At 43.4% G+C, this 20,200-nt stretch overlaps 1 protein-coding gene across 1 annotated transcript in view; it reads left to right on the plus strand.

The window, feature by feature from the left end:
- Stk39 (serine/threonine kinase 39) overlaps nt 1-20,200 on the plus strand; it is a 246,389-nt gene that overhangs the window by 218,165 nt on the left and 8,024 nt on the right. Inside the window, exon 17 of the mRNA XM_057755528.1 lies at nt 15,994-16,058. Within this exon, the coding sequence (XP_057611511.1) occupies nt 15,994-16,058 (65 nt within the window). The remainder of the gene's footprint in view (nt 1-15,993; nt 16,059-20,200) is intronic.

A 20,200-nucleotide genomic window follows, 5' to 3' on the forward strand; every position in this document is an offset into this window, starting at 1 on the left:
TCTACTCCCGTGTTTGTTTTTGGCGTTTTACTTGTTTGTCCCCACCTCCACCCCTATCCCAGCAGCCTGCTGCTTTTGTTACTGTATAACATCTTGAAATCAAACCAATGAGAGCCATCATTGTCCTTCTTGCTCAGGATTGCATTACCTGGTCAGGGTCATTCAAGTTCACTTAAGAACTTTAAGGCATTTATTTATTTATTTATTTATTTATTTATTTATTTTTCCTGTTGGGTATTGTATTGAACTTCAAGTTGGTTTTTTTTTTTTTTTTTGGTAGTACCACCATTTTATTGACATCAATTCCTTTGATCCATGGGGGTGAGGAAGGGGGCTCTCCATCTTCCATTATGCATTCTAGTTTCTTTCTTCTTTGGCTGGTTGGTTTGGTTTGGTTTGGTTTTTTTGAAACAGGGTCTCAGTATGTAGCTCTCTCTGGTGGTCATGGAGCTCCCGATGTACACCAGGCTGGCTCACAGAGATCTGCATGCCCAGACCTTACACAAGTGCTGGGATTAAAGGCACGTGCCAGCACCCCTGACACTTGTTTTATAATTTTCATGTAGAGCTTTTCCATGTCCTTGGTTAGTTGGGTTTATCCCTAGGGGTTTTGATGTCTTTTTGCTTGTGGATTGTTGCCTGCAGCTTGCTGGCTTGAGGCCATGAGGAACAGTATTGTTTGCCCGATTTGGTTCTCGGTTAGTGAGTCCTGTTCGATGAGGAGAAAAGCTACTCTGACTTTTGTATGCTGATTTTTTACCATGGTGTCTTCTTGAGTTTTCACCTGTTTTAAGACCCTCTGGGTGAACGCTGGGAATTTGGAGGTAGAGAATCATCTGAAAACAGGGATGATTTGACTTTCTATTTTCCTATTAATGTGCTGAAAAAAGTACTGTATGAGTAATATGAAGTGGCATGCTTCTCTTGTTTTCTGATGTTAGAGGAATTGTTTCTCATTTTCTCTATTCTGTAGATGCTTGCTGTTTGGAATATGGTCTTTTTTTTTAACAGAATTTGGAGTTTTATTGTCACTTTTAGTGTATGTTCCGTATCTACCTAATTTTCGAGGATTTTATCATAAAATGTTGAATTTATCAGACTTGTTTCTGCATCTATTGAGATGACTGACTTTTATACTTGATTAAACAGTTGTGCCTTATCATGTTAACTGATTTGTATAAATTGGAACATCATCACATCCTTGCTATGAAACTACCTTGTTCATGTTTAATAATCATTTAATGTGATATTAACTTTATTTCCTAGCTTTTTTTTTGGCTTTTCAAGACAGAGTTTCTCTGTGTAGCTTTGGCTGTCATAGAATTCACTCTGTAGACTAGGTTGGCCTTGAACTCACAGAGATCCGCCTGCCTCTGCCTTCGAGTGCTGGAATTAAAGGCACGTGCCACCACTGCCTGGCAAAAATGATGTTTTTTTCCGTTGTTTTTTTTCAAGGCAGGGTTTCTTGGTAGCTTTGGAGCCTGCCTGGAACTCACTCTGCAGATCAGACTGACTCAAACTCACAGAGATCCACCTGCCTCTGCCTCCCAAGTGCTGGAAGGATTAAAGGCATGCACCACCACCACCTGGCTTTCCTAGCATTTTACTAAGGATTTTTATATTTGTCTCAAAGATATTTGTCTGTAATTTATTGATGTATTAGTTTATTAATTTATTCATTGTTGCATCCTTATTTTGTGTCTAGTATATTGATAAATAATCCTGCTTTCAAAATACTGCCTATGGCTTGTGAATTTCATTTATATTTGTTTTAATATCCATTTTTTCTTCTCTAATTTTATTTATTTTGGTCCTACTTCTTTTTAACAAGTCTGCTGAGAAAGTGACTATTTTGAGTCTCTTTTAAAAGACCAATTTTGCTTCATTGATTTTTTTGTATTGATCTTTTGGTCTCTATTTCATTTACTTCAGGTCTTACCTTTATTAATTCTTTCCATCTTAATTTTTGTAGGATTAATTCTTGTTTTTTTTAGGTTATTTGTTTGGTACTTCTCTCTTAATGTAGGTGGTAGGTATTCATAGCTATAATTTTTCTCTTCATGCTCTTCTCACTGCATGCCATGGGTTATACGGCGTGTTGTCTTTTCATCTTCATTTGATTCTCTGAGTCCTTAGAATTTCTTCTCTGACTTCTTCCATGAACCCAGTGTACACTCAAACATTTACTCAGAATTTGTGTGTTTGTATGCCTTCTATAGTTTCTCTTGCTGCTCATTTCTAGGTTCAATTATGAGCTAGGAAGATTAGGAAAATATTTGGATTGTTTTGTTAAGATTATTTATGACCTGAAATATCATCTGTTTTGAGGAAGGTTCCTGTCATACTTTAAAAGATGTGTACTCTACTGTTTGCTAGAATATTCTACTGATGCTTAGCAAGGCCATTGGATCTGCATTGTGGTTTAATTGGGGTTGTGTTCTTTTTGTGCCCTAATGTTCTGTCTTTTGTTTAAATGAGTGTTGAAATCACCCACTCTCACTGTCTTGGGGTTTTTCTTTCCTTATTTCCTGTAGTGTTCGTTTAGTAAAATTGGTATTCCGCTATTCAGAGTAGACACAGATCCGACCTAGATGCCCATCAACAGATGAATGGATAAAGGAGAAATGCAGTGACTATTCCAGGGGAGTTGGTTCAACCACAGAGAATGACATTATGTCATCTTAATGAAACTGGATAGGTTTGGACATCAGCATACAAGCAAAATTAGCAAAACTCAGAAAGTAAAATGTTTTTCCTCCTGTATGCAGAGTCTATGCAGAGCAGACACACACTCACTCACACACAAATATAGACATATATATGGCATGAAAGTAGGAGATAAAGTAGTATAAACGGAGGGAAAGTACTGGGTAAGTGATGGAAGGAAAGATAATATTACGTTTCTCTTATATTCAGAGTCTGTGTGTGTGTGTGTGTGTGTGTGTGCATGTTTGTGTGGGATAAAAGCAGAAGCAGCTTATCTAGAGAGAAGGGACCAGCAGGGGTACAATGAACGGATAAATAGCAACGTACAATTGTATAATATAGCACAAGACCCATTATTTTATATATTAACTAAAAAATTCAAAGAGGTTAGTCTTCAAATATTTGAATAAGTCATGACATCTTTTTGATAGATTATTGTCAAAAGCCAGCTTCAACAAAATTCGTATGTTCCAGGGTAGGAGCATGAGGAAAAGGAACAGAGATATATGAGAAGTAAGAAACAGAAACACAGGACAGCATCAGGAGGGAGGGACACAAAGTGGATACTGAATCCTGAATTCACCAGCGTTTATTTTCCATACACCTTAAACCCCAATACAAAATGGGGGGCAGAAGGCAAAAGACTGCTTTAACCTGACACAAAGGACAACTGGAACAGTTACTTGCTTTAATACTTGAGACGTCCAGCCTTTGTTTCCTGTGTAAAGTATTTGATGTTTGGGGCAGGAATATGCAGTGAAACCCATCCTAGACCAAGTGTCTTGTGGGCAGCCACTCCATATGTCAAACCTCCTATTTTAAAAGAAGGAGCACAGGAGTACGCTTGAATTCTCTGATCTTTCATCAGGATGGAGTGGATTCACCTTCATGGGCCATGCTAATGCCCAAAACACCAAGCAGCCACACCCTAGCTCAGGACCTCTTGTTTTGTAGCCACACCTGTTGTCAACAACTTTGAAAGTGCAAAAGCTCAAACTCTCGGACCTTCAGACAAGGTGGAACAGGCTCACTCTGTGTGTGCCCTGACAGATTATCAGTTTGAATTGATTTTCTTTTATTACCTACCGATTTCTGTTTGGATTCTCATTTCATTGGCTATAGCTTAGTTATTCTTAGTTTTGGATTTCATTTCCATCTTCTGTCCTTTCACACCAAGACCGTGTGTATCCTTCCATGGAGGTTTCTTGCAGCAAATAGTTTGGCCTACTTCTTTTAAAGGAAAAAATAAACAATCTGCATAGGGTTATTATTAAGTCGTATATTCAGATTTTTGTCATTGTGTTGGTATATAAATCACATTTGATTCTCTCCCAATTCTCACTTGCTTATATACTCTTCTAGTGAGAGTTATTCTTTCTGTATTAGCTCTTGTGATTGCATTTGTCTTGTTTTGTCTTTTGTGAGTAGAATTCATTTAAGTATCGCATTAGTTAGTTTTCTTGTTGATATGGCAATGTCATTAAGGAGAGAAAGTTTTATTTTGGCCCACAGTTTGGGGGCGTTGTCCCCTATGATGTGGAGGTCACAGCAGCAGGAGTAGGAGGCAGTGGGTCACACTGCAAGGGGAGTCGGGAAGCAGAGGGAAGTGAATTTCTCCTTCTTGTCATTCAGTTCCAGACCCAACCCATGATACTATGCCACTCACTTTTGTAGTAGATCAATGCTCAGTCTTCTATTAAACCTTTCCAGAAACATCCTCATAGAGACAGGTGTAAGTGCATGGTGGCTCAGAATCCAGTCAAGGTCCCAATGAAAATTAATTGCCCCAAGTGTCTTCAGCCATGCTAGTTATGACTCCCTTTCAGTATTAAATATTCTGGAAAATATTTCTTCTTTGATTCTGAAAGGTAATTGTGCTGGATATAGTAATCTACGGTGACATTTATTTTCCTTCAGCACTTGAATCATATTATTCCATGCCATCTGGCCATTACTTTCCCCTAAGCAATGTGCTATTACTACGATGGCTTTGCTATTTTATTAGTAACATGGCCTGTTTCTCTTGCAGCTCTCAGTAATCATCATTTTTTTTCCTGTTCTTTCAGTACTTTATGTGCGGTGGGAACAGTCTTTTCGCTCATGGCGCAGGGATGTAGTGGGTTTCTTCTCTAAAGCTAGCCTGCCGTGCAGGGGGAGTCACTTGCAAACCAAACTCTTTTTATGAATCTACAGCTTAGAGAAACAGCAGGTTTCTCCTGTAGCTAGGACATGGGTCTGCTATTGCCGGTCTTGGGCTGCACCTGCATCCCCACTTGTGTCTGCCTAGCCCTCAGCTGCATCCTGTCTGGCCTGCTCGTCCCGTGCCTGGCACGTCGTTCTGGTTCTCTCCTCCCGCCTGGAATCTTGTCATCCTCCTAGTGAGTCCTCACCCATCTTTCAAGACTGATCGTTGCCTCCTCTTAGAGTCTAACCCATCACCTGACTGGGAGCTTTCCTCCAGCCGGACGAATGCCCTTCTTTTCACTCCTCCCTTTGTGTTCATGGAAGGGCACTTGAATCATTTATGAGTCGTTCCCGTGGCATACAAGACAGAGTTTCCACTGCTTGTGCTTCTATTTCCTCATATGCAGCAGGGACGCCAGCCCCTGACAACACACTTCATGTGTATCTGTTCAGTAGTCGAATGATCATAGTACCCATATTACAGCCTACACCTACATACAGAAAGGGTGAGAATCCCAACAGGCAGCAGCGTCTCACTGGCCCGTTCCCATCTTCTGCGGAGTCAGCACCCAGCTCAAAGGCAAAGCAGAGCAACCTTTTCCTGATGGAATTTGAAAAGTCTTGAGAAAATACTCCCTGTCCTGCTGAGACTCCAGATACTAGAAAACAGTAGTGATGGAGGTCCAGAAAGAGAACTGAGCCCAGATGTCACGTGGCACGGCGGGACCAAGGCCATAGTACTGGGTTACATGGGTCAGTCTTCTAACAGTGAGCACCACCTCCTGAGCTTCTGGTGCGCGAGAGCCGTGATACAGCAATGAAGAGTGAGCATGTTTCCTGCAGTTTTAATAGCATGTCCTAGCTTCTGTAGGATAGGCCACATTTAGATAGGATCCACCTCTGACTTCTCCAGAACATAGAATAAGTCTGTCCCCACTAAAGCTGGTCTGTTGTAAAGCTCACTCTCCTATCTGGAACTTAATTCCAGCTCCTGAAAGAGTTTAAATGTTACCAGTAGTAAAATACACTGCTAGGTTCATTTTCACTTGTTCATTCCGAAATGACTTACGTACATCTTCCGAGAACTGCCTATAGCTTGTCACCCACGAGCCCAGCAGATCTTCCCTGTCACCATGCCACCTCCCCTTGGCTGGTTTAAGAGGACAGGGTTTTCTCAGCATCTGATAATAGTGTAGGGGGTAGAGAATATAAAGGGGGCGGGGGTAGAAGCCCAAAGTTGTAGGCTTGATCCATTGTTGTGTTCACCTCCATTGCTAAGGGGGAGAGAGCGGCTTCCCGAAGAAGCCTCTCCCCTTGGCCGCCATGCCCCACCTGGCCAGTCTGTCATTTGTTAATTCAGCTGCTGTCTGCTGGTGTCTGGCAGGAGCTGGGTGCTGACCGATGATAATGGGAAGGACAGATGGGTCTACTGGCGAGGATCTTCTGCCTGGCTCCTCTGGGCCTTTGGGAAGTAGAAGGTGACAGTGCAGCCCTGCCATGCAGGGAGAGTGCCATGCAGACAGACACACCTCCGGCAGCTGTGCTGGGACTTCCCAGGAGCAGCAGTCTGCAAGTAGCTGTTGTCTCCTGAAGGAGATGCCGATGCTTCTCAACCAGTTGTGTCCGCCGGATTTTGAGGAGCCTATGGTAATAACTAGAGTCCCTAGGGTGCTTAGCTAGACACCCATGCAGATTACGTGATGCCTTTTGTGGGAAGTCTTATTGGTGACGTTTTTATTGCAAGTATATTTTTATATAATCATTGCTATCAAAAGGATTTAATGCAAGATAAATGGAATTATTAGTTAAGAAAATAAACAGCCAACAACAACTAACAAAAGTACTTTCCCAAGAGTCTTCCTTCATGGTCTGTATAGAGACCAGAGAGGTTTTAATTTCTGCATTTTGTTTGTTGACTTCTAATCACACACTTTTCCCATACACCATTCTGCCAATCGGTGATCCGTGTTTCAGTCCCCGGGGTGGGTCTAACCCACTACCCCGACTTGCTGCAGCAGATTTTGGGCAGGGACATTAGCATCAGAGGTTCCTCTCTCTGAAACCCTAACTGGGTTGGCTGCCCTCTGCAGAACCTTCTTTGTGTGTCCTAGCAATTCATGACTAAAGGGAGCCATTTATTCAGTTCAATTATGTCTCACACTTTACTAGATAAAGTTCAAGTAAGAGGTGCGAAGCCAACTACCACACCCATGCCAGGTTATAGCCGTGTAACAATTAAAGATAATTTACTTTAAAAGTTGAAAGTTACGCTGGAGGTGGAACCGGAAGAAGAAACCTCCCTGTGTGGTTGTTGGTGGTGTGTTCTGTTTGCTCCTTCATAGTCTGCACACCCTCTCTCCATCTCTTACTCTAGCGATGACAGGAAAGTTGGAGCAAAAGCGTCCTATCATTTTACCTCCATTTAGAGACCCCAGACCACATGGCTTGTCTGCTTGTTTATATAATACTAGATCAAAGCCAGAGTTTAAAGGTTATTAGGAATAGGATGGGGCTGTGATTTGGGTAAGAAATCTAAAGCACTATTCAAGGTGTGATTATTATCATCAAAGAAGTGAATGCAGAGGCTGGAGAGATGGCTCAGGTGTTGAGAGCACTGGCTGTTCTCACAGAGAACCTGAGTTCAGTTCCCAGCACCCACATGGCACCTCACAACTCTCCATAACTCCAGTTACAGTGCATCTGATGCCCTCTTCAGACCTATACGGGCACTAGGTGTGGTCGTGATGCACCAACTAACATATAGGCAAAACACTCAGACACGTAAAATAAACCAGTCTGAAACAAAGTTAATTCAGCTTTCCTGGAGTAGATCAAAACTGAGAAACTGAGAAGCGGGCATCCTTCTTGAGGCAGTGCTACAATTCAACGAAGGCTGAGCTCTCTGGTGGGAGGCTGGCCACAGGTGTAAGGCAGCTTCTGCCTGGAAGGCTGTGGCCACACACTAAGCACGGAGTCCTCCTGGCTTCCCTGGGCTTTGTCTGGATGCCAGATGGCAGTGCCTCAGTCGACTGCATTGCCTGTAATTTAGGTAGCATTCTTCATATCAGTGTATTTGCTGTCTCATTAATTTTAACTTATCCAAAGCTTTTCCTGGCCCAGAAGGCTGAAGCTCAAGCTGTGTGTGGAAAATCTTCCCGGTAAAATACATCAGGGTAAAACGAGAATGAAGATCAAAGTTCCCTGAAGTTAAACACTACTCTCCATTTTCCTGTGACACACGGATGCTTGCTCGGTGCCTTTCTGCACCTCGTAGGATTTGACAAGGTTGGAAAGACAGCTTTTAAACTTATTTCTTGTTTTTGTTTTTACTCAAATCATTATATACACTGGAAGAGATGACTGTTTTTTCAATCTTTTGGAGAGACTAGATTGGACAGCAGTTTCTCTGATTTGAATGAGTAGCACTTGCCTGGGAGTCTTCTCTCTCAATGATTATGACATTGTTATTTCGAGCCCTGGCTAAGGTGTGTGTGTGTGTGTGTGTGTGTGTGTTTATACTATTACTTGTTAGTAGACAGAGTAAGGGGTTTTATTGTAATTTTTTACATATGGGTCATTATAATTTATTTTAGTTCATCTGATTCATCTCGCTTTGTGCCTTATGCGCGCATCGTCCTGTTAGCCTTCCCAGAAGTGTGCTCGTGGTGTCAAACTCCTATCTCAGAGTTCAGTCATCTGGCATAATTAGATAAGCACTTTCACTTCGCAACAGAGAGCTGAGAAGGCTTTTCTTCGGGCCTCTAGAAATCAAATTTGGATAGATCCCTATGTTGTATCCCTTCTCCCTTTCACGATGTAGTCATTTCCCGGTCTTCTTAGTTTAATTCTGCTCAAACTCATGACCTGCACCTTGAAAATCCTGAGCGTAAGAGAACTGAGGTTTCTGCAGCTGGCACATTAGGGGGAGATGTTGAAAGGTGGACGGATATGTTGAGGCTCTTTGTATAACTGTCTAGATATGTTCTACCCCTTCGCTGTAGGAGCAGGGGAGGAGGTACCGAGGGCACAGGGTGGCTTGTTAAGCTTGTAAGAGTGGTTTGCGTGCCCGTGTGCTCATGTTTTCTGTTTTGGTGGTGGTTTCATAAGTGTGCCCACAAATTCAAAACTCACATTTCCCGCGTGAAACGTTTATAGCACAGCAGCTGCACCTCACTGTGGCTGCGTGAGATGCACAGACGTCCTCAGCTCTTAGCTCCGTACACTTGTGTCAGATGGTGTTAGGAAGCCTTTGGGGTCTGTGGTTAAGACTTCAAAGGTCATGGCCCTGGTGAGGACTTAGAAAAAGCTACATTCCTCTCTTTAAAGGTGTGCCCACAGAGTTTTACCTAAAATTTAGAGGTTTCTAAGGCTAAAAGTACAAACTACGATACCTATAGAATTCTTCATATTCTAGGAAGCTAAGGCCAATTTACTACGTGCATCCTCCAAGAAGATCCCCGTTGTTTGTCTACGCAGGTGATTGAATTCTCATGTTGGATGAATGTTCTTATTCTTGGCAAGTGTGGCTTAGTGATCCTCTTACACACCATGCTTTTATTTTTATAATTTTTACTTTTTCATCTTAATTCTGGAGAGGAATTTAACTATAGGTATATTGGTCTATCACTACCATTAGCAAAATGAGGTTACAGCGATATTGATTATACAATTTCATTGCTCTGAAAACGAGCAATAATAACATAATTATTATTGGACACTTCTCTTACCATTGTTGTCAGCCAGTTCATAAAATTTTACCTTCAACACATTAAACAAAATTCAGGATCAAAATACCAATCTCACACTTGTATTTTAGAAGGGCAGATTCAATACCAGGCAGTTTTGATTTGTCAAATGATTTCAGATTCTCACGTGCTGCCCAAATAACACTAACTGGAATTTACCCGCACCTTAGGGAGAATCAAGGGCTTATGCCTCTGAATTTCATCCTTCTTACATGTAAATAACAAGGTATTCAAGTGTGACATACTGCTTTTTTAAGCTGATGCTTATAGTGTTTGTAAAAATCCTTGAATTTCGAAGAAGCTCCACATTTTCTCACCAGGATTTTTGTCTAATTAAATACCACGAAAAGTATTTAATGTGACCATTTCTTATTTTTCCTCCAGTATTTCTTTTACCATGTTTGCATTGTCCCAGAATTTTGTAGTGGGGGTCCCTTCTAAGTTCCATTCATGAGCCGAGCCTTCAGATCTTCCAGACAGATAATGAGAGGTGTTGATTTGTGTCCAGGTGGGTTATGTGAGGAGTGTTTTCAGGATTAGCAGCTGTGAAGGAATTAAGGCATCCCAATGTGGAAGAATTAAATTGCTCCACCCAAAGAAAAGGCCCTCAGCGAATGAACTTTCAGACCTGGAGGACTGTAAGACGTGGGCATTTCTTCCTCTCATGACTGGTCATTGAATGCATGCAGGTTCGGGAAGAGCCCTGGCAGTAGCTAAGCAAGCTCTTTGGCTGTAGGGAGCACCCAAAGAAAGTTTAGAGTCACCTGCTAAGAGTAGCCCCAGAAGATGGGAGGATGGTGGCCTACATGTCTTCATTGTCATCTGTTCACTGCAAAGGCTGAGGTTGAGATGGAGAGGGAGATCTCAAGTGTAGACCTGGATGGAGACCACAGCTTTCATTCTGAACTGGAAGTCATCAGATGGCCTTCAACAGAACACAGCCAGGCCAGAGTCCTTGGTATCAGGGTCACCTGATGGACACGGAGTTCCGAGCTTACCTTACAGGGGAGAAGCAACATCTCATCTCTGAAGACAGAGAGAGAGAGAGAGAGAGAGAGAGAGAGAGAGAGAGAGAGAGAGGGAGGGAGGGAGGGAGAAATAGAAAAGAAAACTGAAGGAAAACAGCCAGTTTTAAGAAATAAAAAACAAGCCTGGCGGTGGTGGTGCACGCCTTTAATCCCAGCACTCGGGAGGCAGAAGCAGGCGGATCTCTGGGAGTTCGAGGCCAGCCTGGTCTACAAGAGCTAGTTCCGGGATGGGCACCAAAGCTACAGAGAAACCTTGTCTCGAAAAATAAAAAAAAAAAAAGAAAGAAAAAAGAAATAAAAAACGTAACATAGGTTAACCAGGCAGTATTGGTGCATACTTTTAATCCCAGTACTCAGGAGGCAGAGGCAGGTGGAGCTCTATGAGTTCTAGGCCAGCTTGATCTATAAGAGCTAGTTCCAGGATAGGATCCAAAGCTACACAGAGAAACCCTGTCTCGAAAAGCAAAAAAAAAAAAATCAAACAAAAACTCCACATAAGTTAGTGAGCCAAGAGTTCATGCATTTTCATTTGCTTTGGGAAACAAATGGAATATGGTTCAGGAGACAGATTTGTAGAAACTTTTCTTAAACAGATTAGTAGAAATTCTTTTAAAATAGGAAGAATTCTGTCTGTAGAAATTCTTTTAAAATAGGAAGAATTCTATCTGAAGCTCTTAGCCTGAGGTTATTCAGAGTCTTGTAGCCCCGTCTAAACTTGCATGTACATGATTCTTGGGAGAAAGCCTGCATTGTGTTTACTAAGTGTGGCTCCGTGCTAGGACCTCAGAGATCCTTTTGTTGGTTTGTCATTTTCATGTGTTCAACACAAACTGGTATTCACTGCCAGGCAATGGGAAAATAGCAGGAAACAAGACATTCCTTTTTAAAAACTCATTCTGAGAATTTTGACCCATATATGAGGTTGCGTACATCCAAAAATAACAACCCATAAATAGGTAGCATGCCTGGCATTGATAAGTGACATGGAAAGGAGAAAATATCCTGGGCAAAGAGATAGAAAATGAGACTGTTGAGGTGAAGGAGTGTGACAGCACAGCTAGGGAACGTGTGCAGAAGTTAGAAGGGAGGGAGTCAGCCCGGGGAAGGCCTTTTACTCATGGTCGAGACAGTGACAGGTTCAGGGGTTCTTGCGGGAACCTTCTCTGAATGCTTGAAGTCAATATGGAGGCTGTTGTGAACAGGGCAGGCACTGGGGGGGGGGGGGGAGTGAGGGACAAGGTCAGGGCTGCAGCTGGAGGCCTGGTCACATGGGCTGTGCAGACTTTGCAGAGGCTGGCTTCTAGGGTCGAAGCCGGCTGCAGCGAGACCATCAGCTGGCGGACAGGTAGTAAGGGGGATGATCGCGGCCCTAGGTGGAGTATAGCAGTGGGGGTGTGAATTCATCGTGTTCTGTGTGTACAGATAAGTTTCTAAATGACATCTTTCAGAGAAAGTAAGCGTGTGTCTGGGTTACCAAGGAGTTTTAATCCACCAAGGACGTTAGCCACGTGCAGGTGATTTCATCAAGAGCCAGTGGTAAAGACTAGAGCAGAGGAGAGTGGAGTTGGGGCACCATTCCTGGCAAGATTCAGACTAGGAAGTGGCAAAAGCAACGCAGGAAAGTTGAGTAGAAGTCAGACCTCAGTAAGAGCCCAGGCTCCACTGAGATGACATTATACAAGTAGGCCTCACATTCTCATTCTGGACCCAGATCCCCACCTACATAATGAGTGTGAAAAAAAACGCAGTGAACAGTGAAGACTGAAGGCAAGCCAGCTACGACACCAGCGGCTGCCCAGAGCAGAAAGCACAGGTGTGTTGGTGCAGTGAATTCCCGGAAGCACTCGAGCCCACAGAGGCAGAGTGAACTCACTCCCCTTCGGGGAGCTCACCCAGCTCTGAGCAAGTGGCCTGGTTTGAACCCAGGTCTTCTAGCTGGGGAATTTAGATTTGGGCATACTGTTCTTCAGTGCAGTCCATGAAGTGAAGAACCTGGATCTCTTAATTCACCTGGATCTGGAATACAGTGGCCACTGTTTTCACGTTCGTTTTAGAGTAGCAACCATACTCACCCCCTTTCTCCTTAGAGCTGGGGTTACCTGCCCTCCTTTTGGCACTTCTTGTTTTGTTTTTTTTTCATCGGCTCGGAGAGGCAGGATGTCTCTTGAATAGATCATCTGGTTGAAATTGTCACCTTGTCAGGTGTCCCAAGATGGTGCTTAGTCTTAGTCATGGCCTTCATTGATCACTGGCACTCTTTCTCCCAAAGCTTTTGCCTAGTACTTGGCCAAGTTAAATTAACTCATTTTCAAAGAAACATCTAAATTGCATGAGACTGTTATCAAATACTCTGTTTTCCTGGGAGAGAAGTGCACCTCTTGACTGATTGTTCAGAATGCAATCACAGGCTATGAGTAGTCTGTAAGTCACCATTAATTCTTTAACTATGAAAATGTGTAGAATTGGGGAACACAAGGCATTCCTAGAGAAAACTGTCTGGAGAAGGCCTGGATTCATTTACCAAAGAAGTGTATGTACTTGGCCACCTGGATACTGACAGGTTGCCCGGACAGTCCTATTTCCTTCTCTGTTTAGATCCAGGGAGGTAACCAGCATGGTTTCCGTGTGGGCCATTAATGATGTCATTGCAGTTTCATGAGTCACCGTGCTTGCTATACCTTATGGCACATGTTACAAAAGGAAATGGAAATGCAAACTTAGTCTTGGTGGAACCCCAAGTCTAAAGTGTAAAACCAAAGAAAAGAGCAAAGGAGGTTTAAGAGGTACAGCCCTTGGGTCTCAGTGTGTCCCTGTTTTCCTGAGACATAGCGACGTTCTTGGGACTGAGTTCAGTGTCCTGGAGAGGAACTAGAAGGTAAACTTAATGAAGAGAATAGTTTTCATGGGAGCCAGAGACCTGAGTTTTATCTTAGGAAGTCCAGAGGTACTTAAATTTAGTTCTTGGCTGAGGAAATGGGCTTTGGAAGCAAGTCTTTGGGAAACTATTGAGTCCCTTAAAGCAGCAGGTTCGGTGTTCTCTGACATGGGCGAGCAGCCTCAGAATCACAGACAGCCTGCCTGGCTCTTCCTTCTCCACTCACGTTCCAGGTAAGGAGCGTTTTTATTTTTGAAATCCAGGTGCACAGTCAGGAGAAGGGAGAAAACAGTGACACCCATCTTTTTAATGAGTCTTGCTGCTGGAAGAGAAATTAGCATCACCCTGAATTTTCTGTGATGTCAGTTAAATGAAGGTGTTTTATAGCGCTTTACAACAAATTAGAATCAACTAAATTGGAAATAAGCCTAGCAGCTGGGTTAAGTAATCAGGTAAGTGGCCAGTTTTGCTATTTTTGCTCCGAGCCAAAGACGGAATTTGAATTTCTAATGTCTCAGAGGAATGGGCTTCACACGTGGGGAGCCTGGGTGCTAGGGCAATTGTTTCAAGTGCTGGCAGGCAGCGGGTGCCCGCTTTGGAGTTGGCATACAACCTGCTAGCCACTCCCCTGGAAGTTGGCGCTTGTACACACGTTTGTATAGCGGAGTATGCAGAGCCGTGTGTTTGGCTGAACATTAGAGAGCAGCCTGGAAATAGATGTCCCAGAACAAAGCAGTAAATCACCCGCATTAGCCAAGAGAGCCCAATGAAAGGAGCAAAATTCCTGTGACAACTTTACAGCCTCTTGTGATATCGCCCAAATCAGTGCGGCGATTAGACCGTTTTTTATGTCTTAAGAACACAAGCGACCGTCTTCCCTCTCTGCAATTTGTGTATAGTCAGAGTGTCCTGACATAGTAAACACTGCCTTTCTTTGGTAGGCCATGGTTTGGAGCAGGAAATCTCTCTCCGTGAGCCAGTAGTTCTTAGGCAAATTACTGATGATTTTAGTATCTAGAATCTGTTCATGAAACGCAGTGAGGCCAGCCTCATGGGTGTCAGGGGCCTGGGCTGTGACTAGGAGGTGTGTACTTGGGTCCAGTCACCTGTGCTGACTGAAGGAAAGAGAAAGAGAGCAGGGAGGCAGGTAGAGGGGAGTGGGCATTGGTAAAAATGAAACCTCATTGCAGAATGGAACTTGTGAGAGGGCAATAAATGCCAATAAAATTATGCTTATAATTGTGATTTATAAAGAGAAATAGGCCATATCAAGTCGGTCATGTTCACTTTGCCCTCGTTTATAGCTAACAGATTAAATGAAATAAATCTGCAGAAAATTCTCATATCTGGGTTGATTCCTTTGTCGACCACAAAGAAAAACAAAATTTTCACATATTCCCTTCTGTCTTTTGCTTGAAACTCGTGGTGTGTTTCTATGTCTTCTCAAAGTCTCAGGCTTCAAAAAACTCAGAAAAAATTCAGGTAACCAGCAGCTGAATCAACTGACAGTTTTCCTCATGACATAAATATGACAGACAGGACCCCGCCCCTGCTCTTTTGATTTTTGTTCTGGTAGGAACCTCTTTCCAAAGGCTCCAACTTGACTCTCAGCAGTTTATCCTCGAGGTTTGGGTGTAAAAAGGCAGCTTTCAATTTTCATCCTCTCTGCCTTTTGATAATTCTGCCTCTAAATAGTACTTCAAGTTTGATGGGCAGCTGGGAGAAAACCTGCCCTCTACCACAGATGCTCCAGAGCTCCTGGGGACTGGGCCCAACCTCTGATGGATCAGCTTACACTGAGGTTAGATCTTCAGGGCTGAGCTCTGCACTGACAGCCTCCCTCCGTGCGTTGACCCTGGTCCACTAACTCAGGTGTTCAAGGTGACACATCACCATAGAGACAGATCACTGTGCCCTGAAAGCACAAGGACCTGCCTGAGTTGGGAAGGTCATCTGCTGTGTTGGGCAGCGTGATAAAAAAACGGGTGCAGAGACGTGCGTGGATTTATAGGCCAAGAGCTCCAAGCTGCTGACTGCTTGTTTCCCAGAGATGTTTATAACAAAGCCCCTCCTCTTCTGCACTGCCCTCTCCAGGCTAATAATTTTCTTAGTGGTGAGTTTTTAGAAAAAGCAACCAGTTGAGGCTCAGGAGCTGCTATCAGTTTTACTTCCCATTAGAAAGTAATTTCAAATTTTATTACAGGAAATGCAGGGTTCATGTCCAGTGATTAATCCAGATGCTCACAGATAGGCGGTGACAGAAATGATATAAATGGGCTCGGAAAGTGTCTGTATGAAAGCAATTTGGTCATTTATGTGGACTTTGTAATGCCTGTGAAAGAAATGATTTTGCAGTTTATTGCATCATTAGTCAAATTTTCCAAATCATTGATGTGAAAATCCAGAGTTATTAGAAGTAGCTTGGACACTGTTTCTCTGTGTTTATATTTTGCAGTGGCTGCTAATTTACAGAAGATTGTAGATGACCCCAAAGCTTTGAAAACCTTGACATTTAAGTTGGTAAGTGGGAAGGTGGGAATGGAAGTAATGTTTTTGTCATGCCGATACCCATGAAGAAAATCACGTCATCTCATACCTATAATTTTGTTGCTGCTAGATTTGGGGAGAATCACATTTTGTATTCATTAGTTGCCTCTGCCACGTTGGGAACATTTTTCTGACCATGACTGGAAACTCTTGCTTCGTGAATGTAGGTCTTTCATCTCTCATCATATCATTGACTGTGAGTGACTCTTTGAGACTCTCGAAGCCTGTGGGTACCATTTTGCTCCAGAATCTCTCTGCATTGCACCCTGAGCATACAAACAAAATTAAGCTGAATTCAAAGCACCTGTAAAGAAACTTTCCTGGGTGAAACCAGGCAGTTCTAATCTTTAAAAATAGAGGCTAATCGTCACACACCTTTAATCCCAGCACTCGGGAGGCAGAGGCAGGCGGATCTCTGTGAGTTCGAGACCAGCCTGGTCTACAAGAGCTAGTTCCAGGACAGGCTCCAAAGCTACAGAGAAACTCTGTCTCGAAAAACCAAAAAAAAAAAAAAAAAAAAAAAAAAGGAGAGGCTAATCATTGTGTAAATGGTTCAGGTAATTGGAAACATTGCAGAACAGCCCACTGAAGGCTAGTGAACAAAGATACAGCATTGCACCCCCGCACTGAAACCATGCCATCACAGTTTTGTAGAGACTAGATGTCCTAACAGTTTTTATGCAGTAGCACATTTTAAATCTAAGTACAGGTGGCTACAGGAGATGGAACAGTAGGCATTCTGGGGTGTTTATGAAGCAAGAGTGTAGGAAGTCAAGATCATGAAGACTGATAAATCTCCAAGAAATTTTAGCAAGCAGCATATTCAGGCAGAATCAGTGTACATAAATTAATCTCATCAAGGGTCAGTCAGAATGCCACAAGCAACTTAAGACCTAGAGGACGAGCATGTGACGACACACAACTAATACTGATGGCCTGCCCTTTTTGTTGTTCCTGGTGAAAATCAAATGGAATAACCGCAGTAAATGCGAGCCTGGTGTTAATGAAGTGTCTCTGCCTTGCTTCTCGTCACATTTCAGAGAGCTAAGATGTGCGATCAAATAAAAACGTAAGGGTGCTCACAGGGTAGGTCTGGTAAGAATAGAACACTGTTCATTAGAGAACATACTCTACAGAGCTTAGCTTTAGGGCTGTCTACTATCTCACCTCTGCGGTGTCTGAAATTCACCTGCAATTTTCTGAATGTGTTTTATTCATATGAGAAACTGTACCCCGTATCAGCATTTCAGCCCCTTCTGAATATCCATTATGGGGTGGATATTCAGAAATTCCCTCATTTTGGATGTCTGGAGAGAGACGGTCACTTGAAACTTTCGTGCCAATCCATCCCCAGCACGTGTGAACTTCCTGCCTATAAAATAGCAGAGACAGCATCCCAGAGACAGCATCCCTTAGGATGTCTTAGAAACAGTAGGAGCAGCTGTGCTCTCCCATCTCTTCTTCTGGTGAGCTCTTGAGCCTTCTGGATTCTTTCTCTGTTCTCTCTCACGTGCTCAGCACCTCGGTAAGAGATACTGCTCTGCTTCCGAGGCCCTTCTTCCTGAGAGCAGTTCCTCAGTGCCCAGGTCTGCGTGCAGAACCGCAGCTCTAGCCACAGTAACCTTTCTGTAGTTCCAGCGTGCTGTGAGGACGTGAGTGGCTCCCTTCTGTCCTCTTCTCAAGCCCTCATCCCTGATCATCACGCAGAAGCCTTCTCCAATCTCATGCCCTGTGCACCAGCTACACTTCCTTCTGCTGGCCAGATTCTTTACGTCTTGGGAGTCTGAGGCCTGGGTCACGTAGTAGATGTTGCAAATTCAACTGTGGTCTAGCTCAGAGCCTGTGTTTAAAATACCATGTTCCCTTTCAGAGACACCCCCCCCCCAAGCCTGTGTTTTCATGGAGTTCTCTACAGATTCTCCTTCTGTATGTCTGGAGGTGTTTGCTTTGCCTGAGATGGACTCTGTACCTTCAAGACTGAGCAGTGCTGCACAGAAGAGTCCTGGAAGCAAATCCCCTGCCTTAGATAGACAGGAAGCAGTGTGGGTGCTCTCAAAAAATAGAAAGTGATAGTGTTTTCCCCAGCCGTAGCTAAATCAAACCAATCTCAAGAATGGCCTTCTGTTCCTGTCTTCGCTCTCTGCCCAGTTCTTGTTAAAGCCTGAGTGGTTTCTTTGTTGTTATCAGCAGCCAGCCAGTTTAAGACCCACTCCACAGAGCTAAGTTGAACCACGGGTAGCTAGATGAAACTCAAGGATTCAGATGCATTGGCCTTCATTCATTAATTTGGCTATTTTATTTGAAGAATAAAAGATCAAAGCATCTCGGCAGTGGTGTTTCTCATGGCTGCTGCTGTTGTTCAAGGTCCTTTCGTCTCTCTACCATTTACCATGATTCTAGTCCTTAGGAGGATGCCAGGGGCTGCGAATTGCCTGGAGAACAAAGGGCTTAACCACCTTGCTTCTTTCCCTTGCTGAACTCATGGGCCCCTATGGGTCCTTTAAAAAGCCCCAACGCCCAGGTCACTGACCAGGTTTTCTGCTTGTGCAGTCCAGGCTTGTAGAACTTGGAAGGCACTCTTAATGTGCAAAATGCCAGCTAGAAGCATTCTTTCTATAGATTTATCAGTTGCATTTCATTACCACCATTACCACCACAACTTGGTTCGCCTTCCATTCTTACCTTGTGTTTCTAATCACTTAAGAAACCAGCAGTATAAATGCCAAGGTCGGTGCCTGCCTTTTGTCATAACACTCAGGAAGTAGAGGCAGGCAGACTTCTGTGAGTTCAAGGTGACCTGGGGCTGCAGTAAGATTCTTATCTCATAAATAATTATGAGCAATCAAACAAATGGCTCTTGTCTCATAAATATCAATGAATGAATGAATGAAGTTGGGTTTTACTTTTGTTCAGTAAGAACTTTAACCTTCTTTGACAGGTATGGTTTCCCTGTTGTCATGGCCTGGGCTAAGGATAAGCTTCTCTTCTTTTAAGGGAGTGCTTCAGCCAGGAGGCCATTTCTGCTTCAGCGTTTCAGTATCCTGTGTCCCTGAGTTCAACACAGCCACGCTGCTTTAGAATTGTTATTTTTTTAATTAGCCACCCCATGGATCCGTAACGTGGGTGAATTTTGCTGCTTTCCATGTGGAATTTTAAAAATTGCATTAGTGAAAATGTGAATAAGGTATGTTTAATTTGCCCTTGAAAAAAACATAAATTGGAGTGCATATAATTAACATCCAGTTGGCACCCATTTACATGAGCAGTATAGATCTTCATTGCTGAAATATAATGCCATCATGCACATTGCAGACAGAGATCTCCTAAGCATTTTGATGATTAATAACTAAGGGGCTTATTTCTAGAGGCTCTCAGCTTAGGACTACTTGACTGCATTATTTCCTGAAATGTAGGTAAAGTGAAATCAGAAACAGAGAAAACCGTTGAGAGTTTTGTTTTTCCCCATTTTGGAGGAGGACAAGGGTGAGATGGGAGGGACTTGCCTGCTCAGATGGCCCACGTGGCAGCCCCTGTTTCTTGGGGAGGCTGTCCAAATGTCGACCCGAGAGAGACCTCAAGAGTCGGCCTTCAGAAGCATGTTGAGATGGAAATGGCAGGGCATTCGTTCAGGCCCAGGGCACTGGGACAGATGGGACATGACTCACAGCAGTCTACTTAGCTGTCCAAATGAGAGCTAGAAACTCTGAGGATGAAGTTTGAGGACCAGCACTTCTTGGGAAACAGGGAGCTTCATAGTTCCAAGAAGTACAGAGTAAAGCTTGGTTCTCAAACACCATGTCTTTTCCTAACTTCCCTGGGGGCTCAGAGCATTCCCAAACTATTCTCAGGCCAGTTGAATCACCACCCACGGAGAAGAAACTCCCCGCTGATGCCCAAACACATCTACCTTTGGGGAAGAAGATTGGTGCTGAACTGTCCGGACCCTACACAGGCACAGGCCATTCCTTCAGCCTGGAAGGAAGGGTGGGTTAGGGAGGAAGTTTTAGGAAGCCAACTCTAGGCTTAAATGGTAACCTCCATGCAGCTTTTTATACTTATCATACACTGCCATGCAAAGTCCCTGAAAATTTGCATAATTTTTCTTTTGTATGGGA

This window comes from Chionomys nivalis, chromosome 22, assembly GCF_950005125.1.
Source record: "Chionomys nivalis chromosome 22, mChiNiv1.1, whole genome shotgun sequence".
Taxonomy (NCBI): Eukaryota; Metazoa; Chordata; class Mammalia; order Rodentia; family Cricetidae; genus Chionomys; species Chionomys nivalis.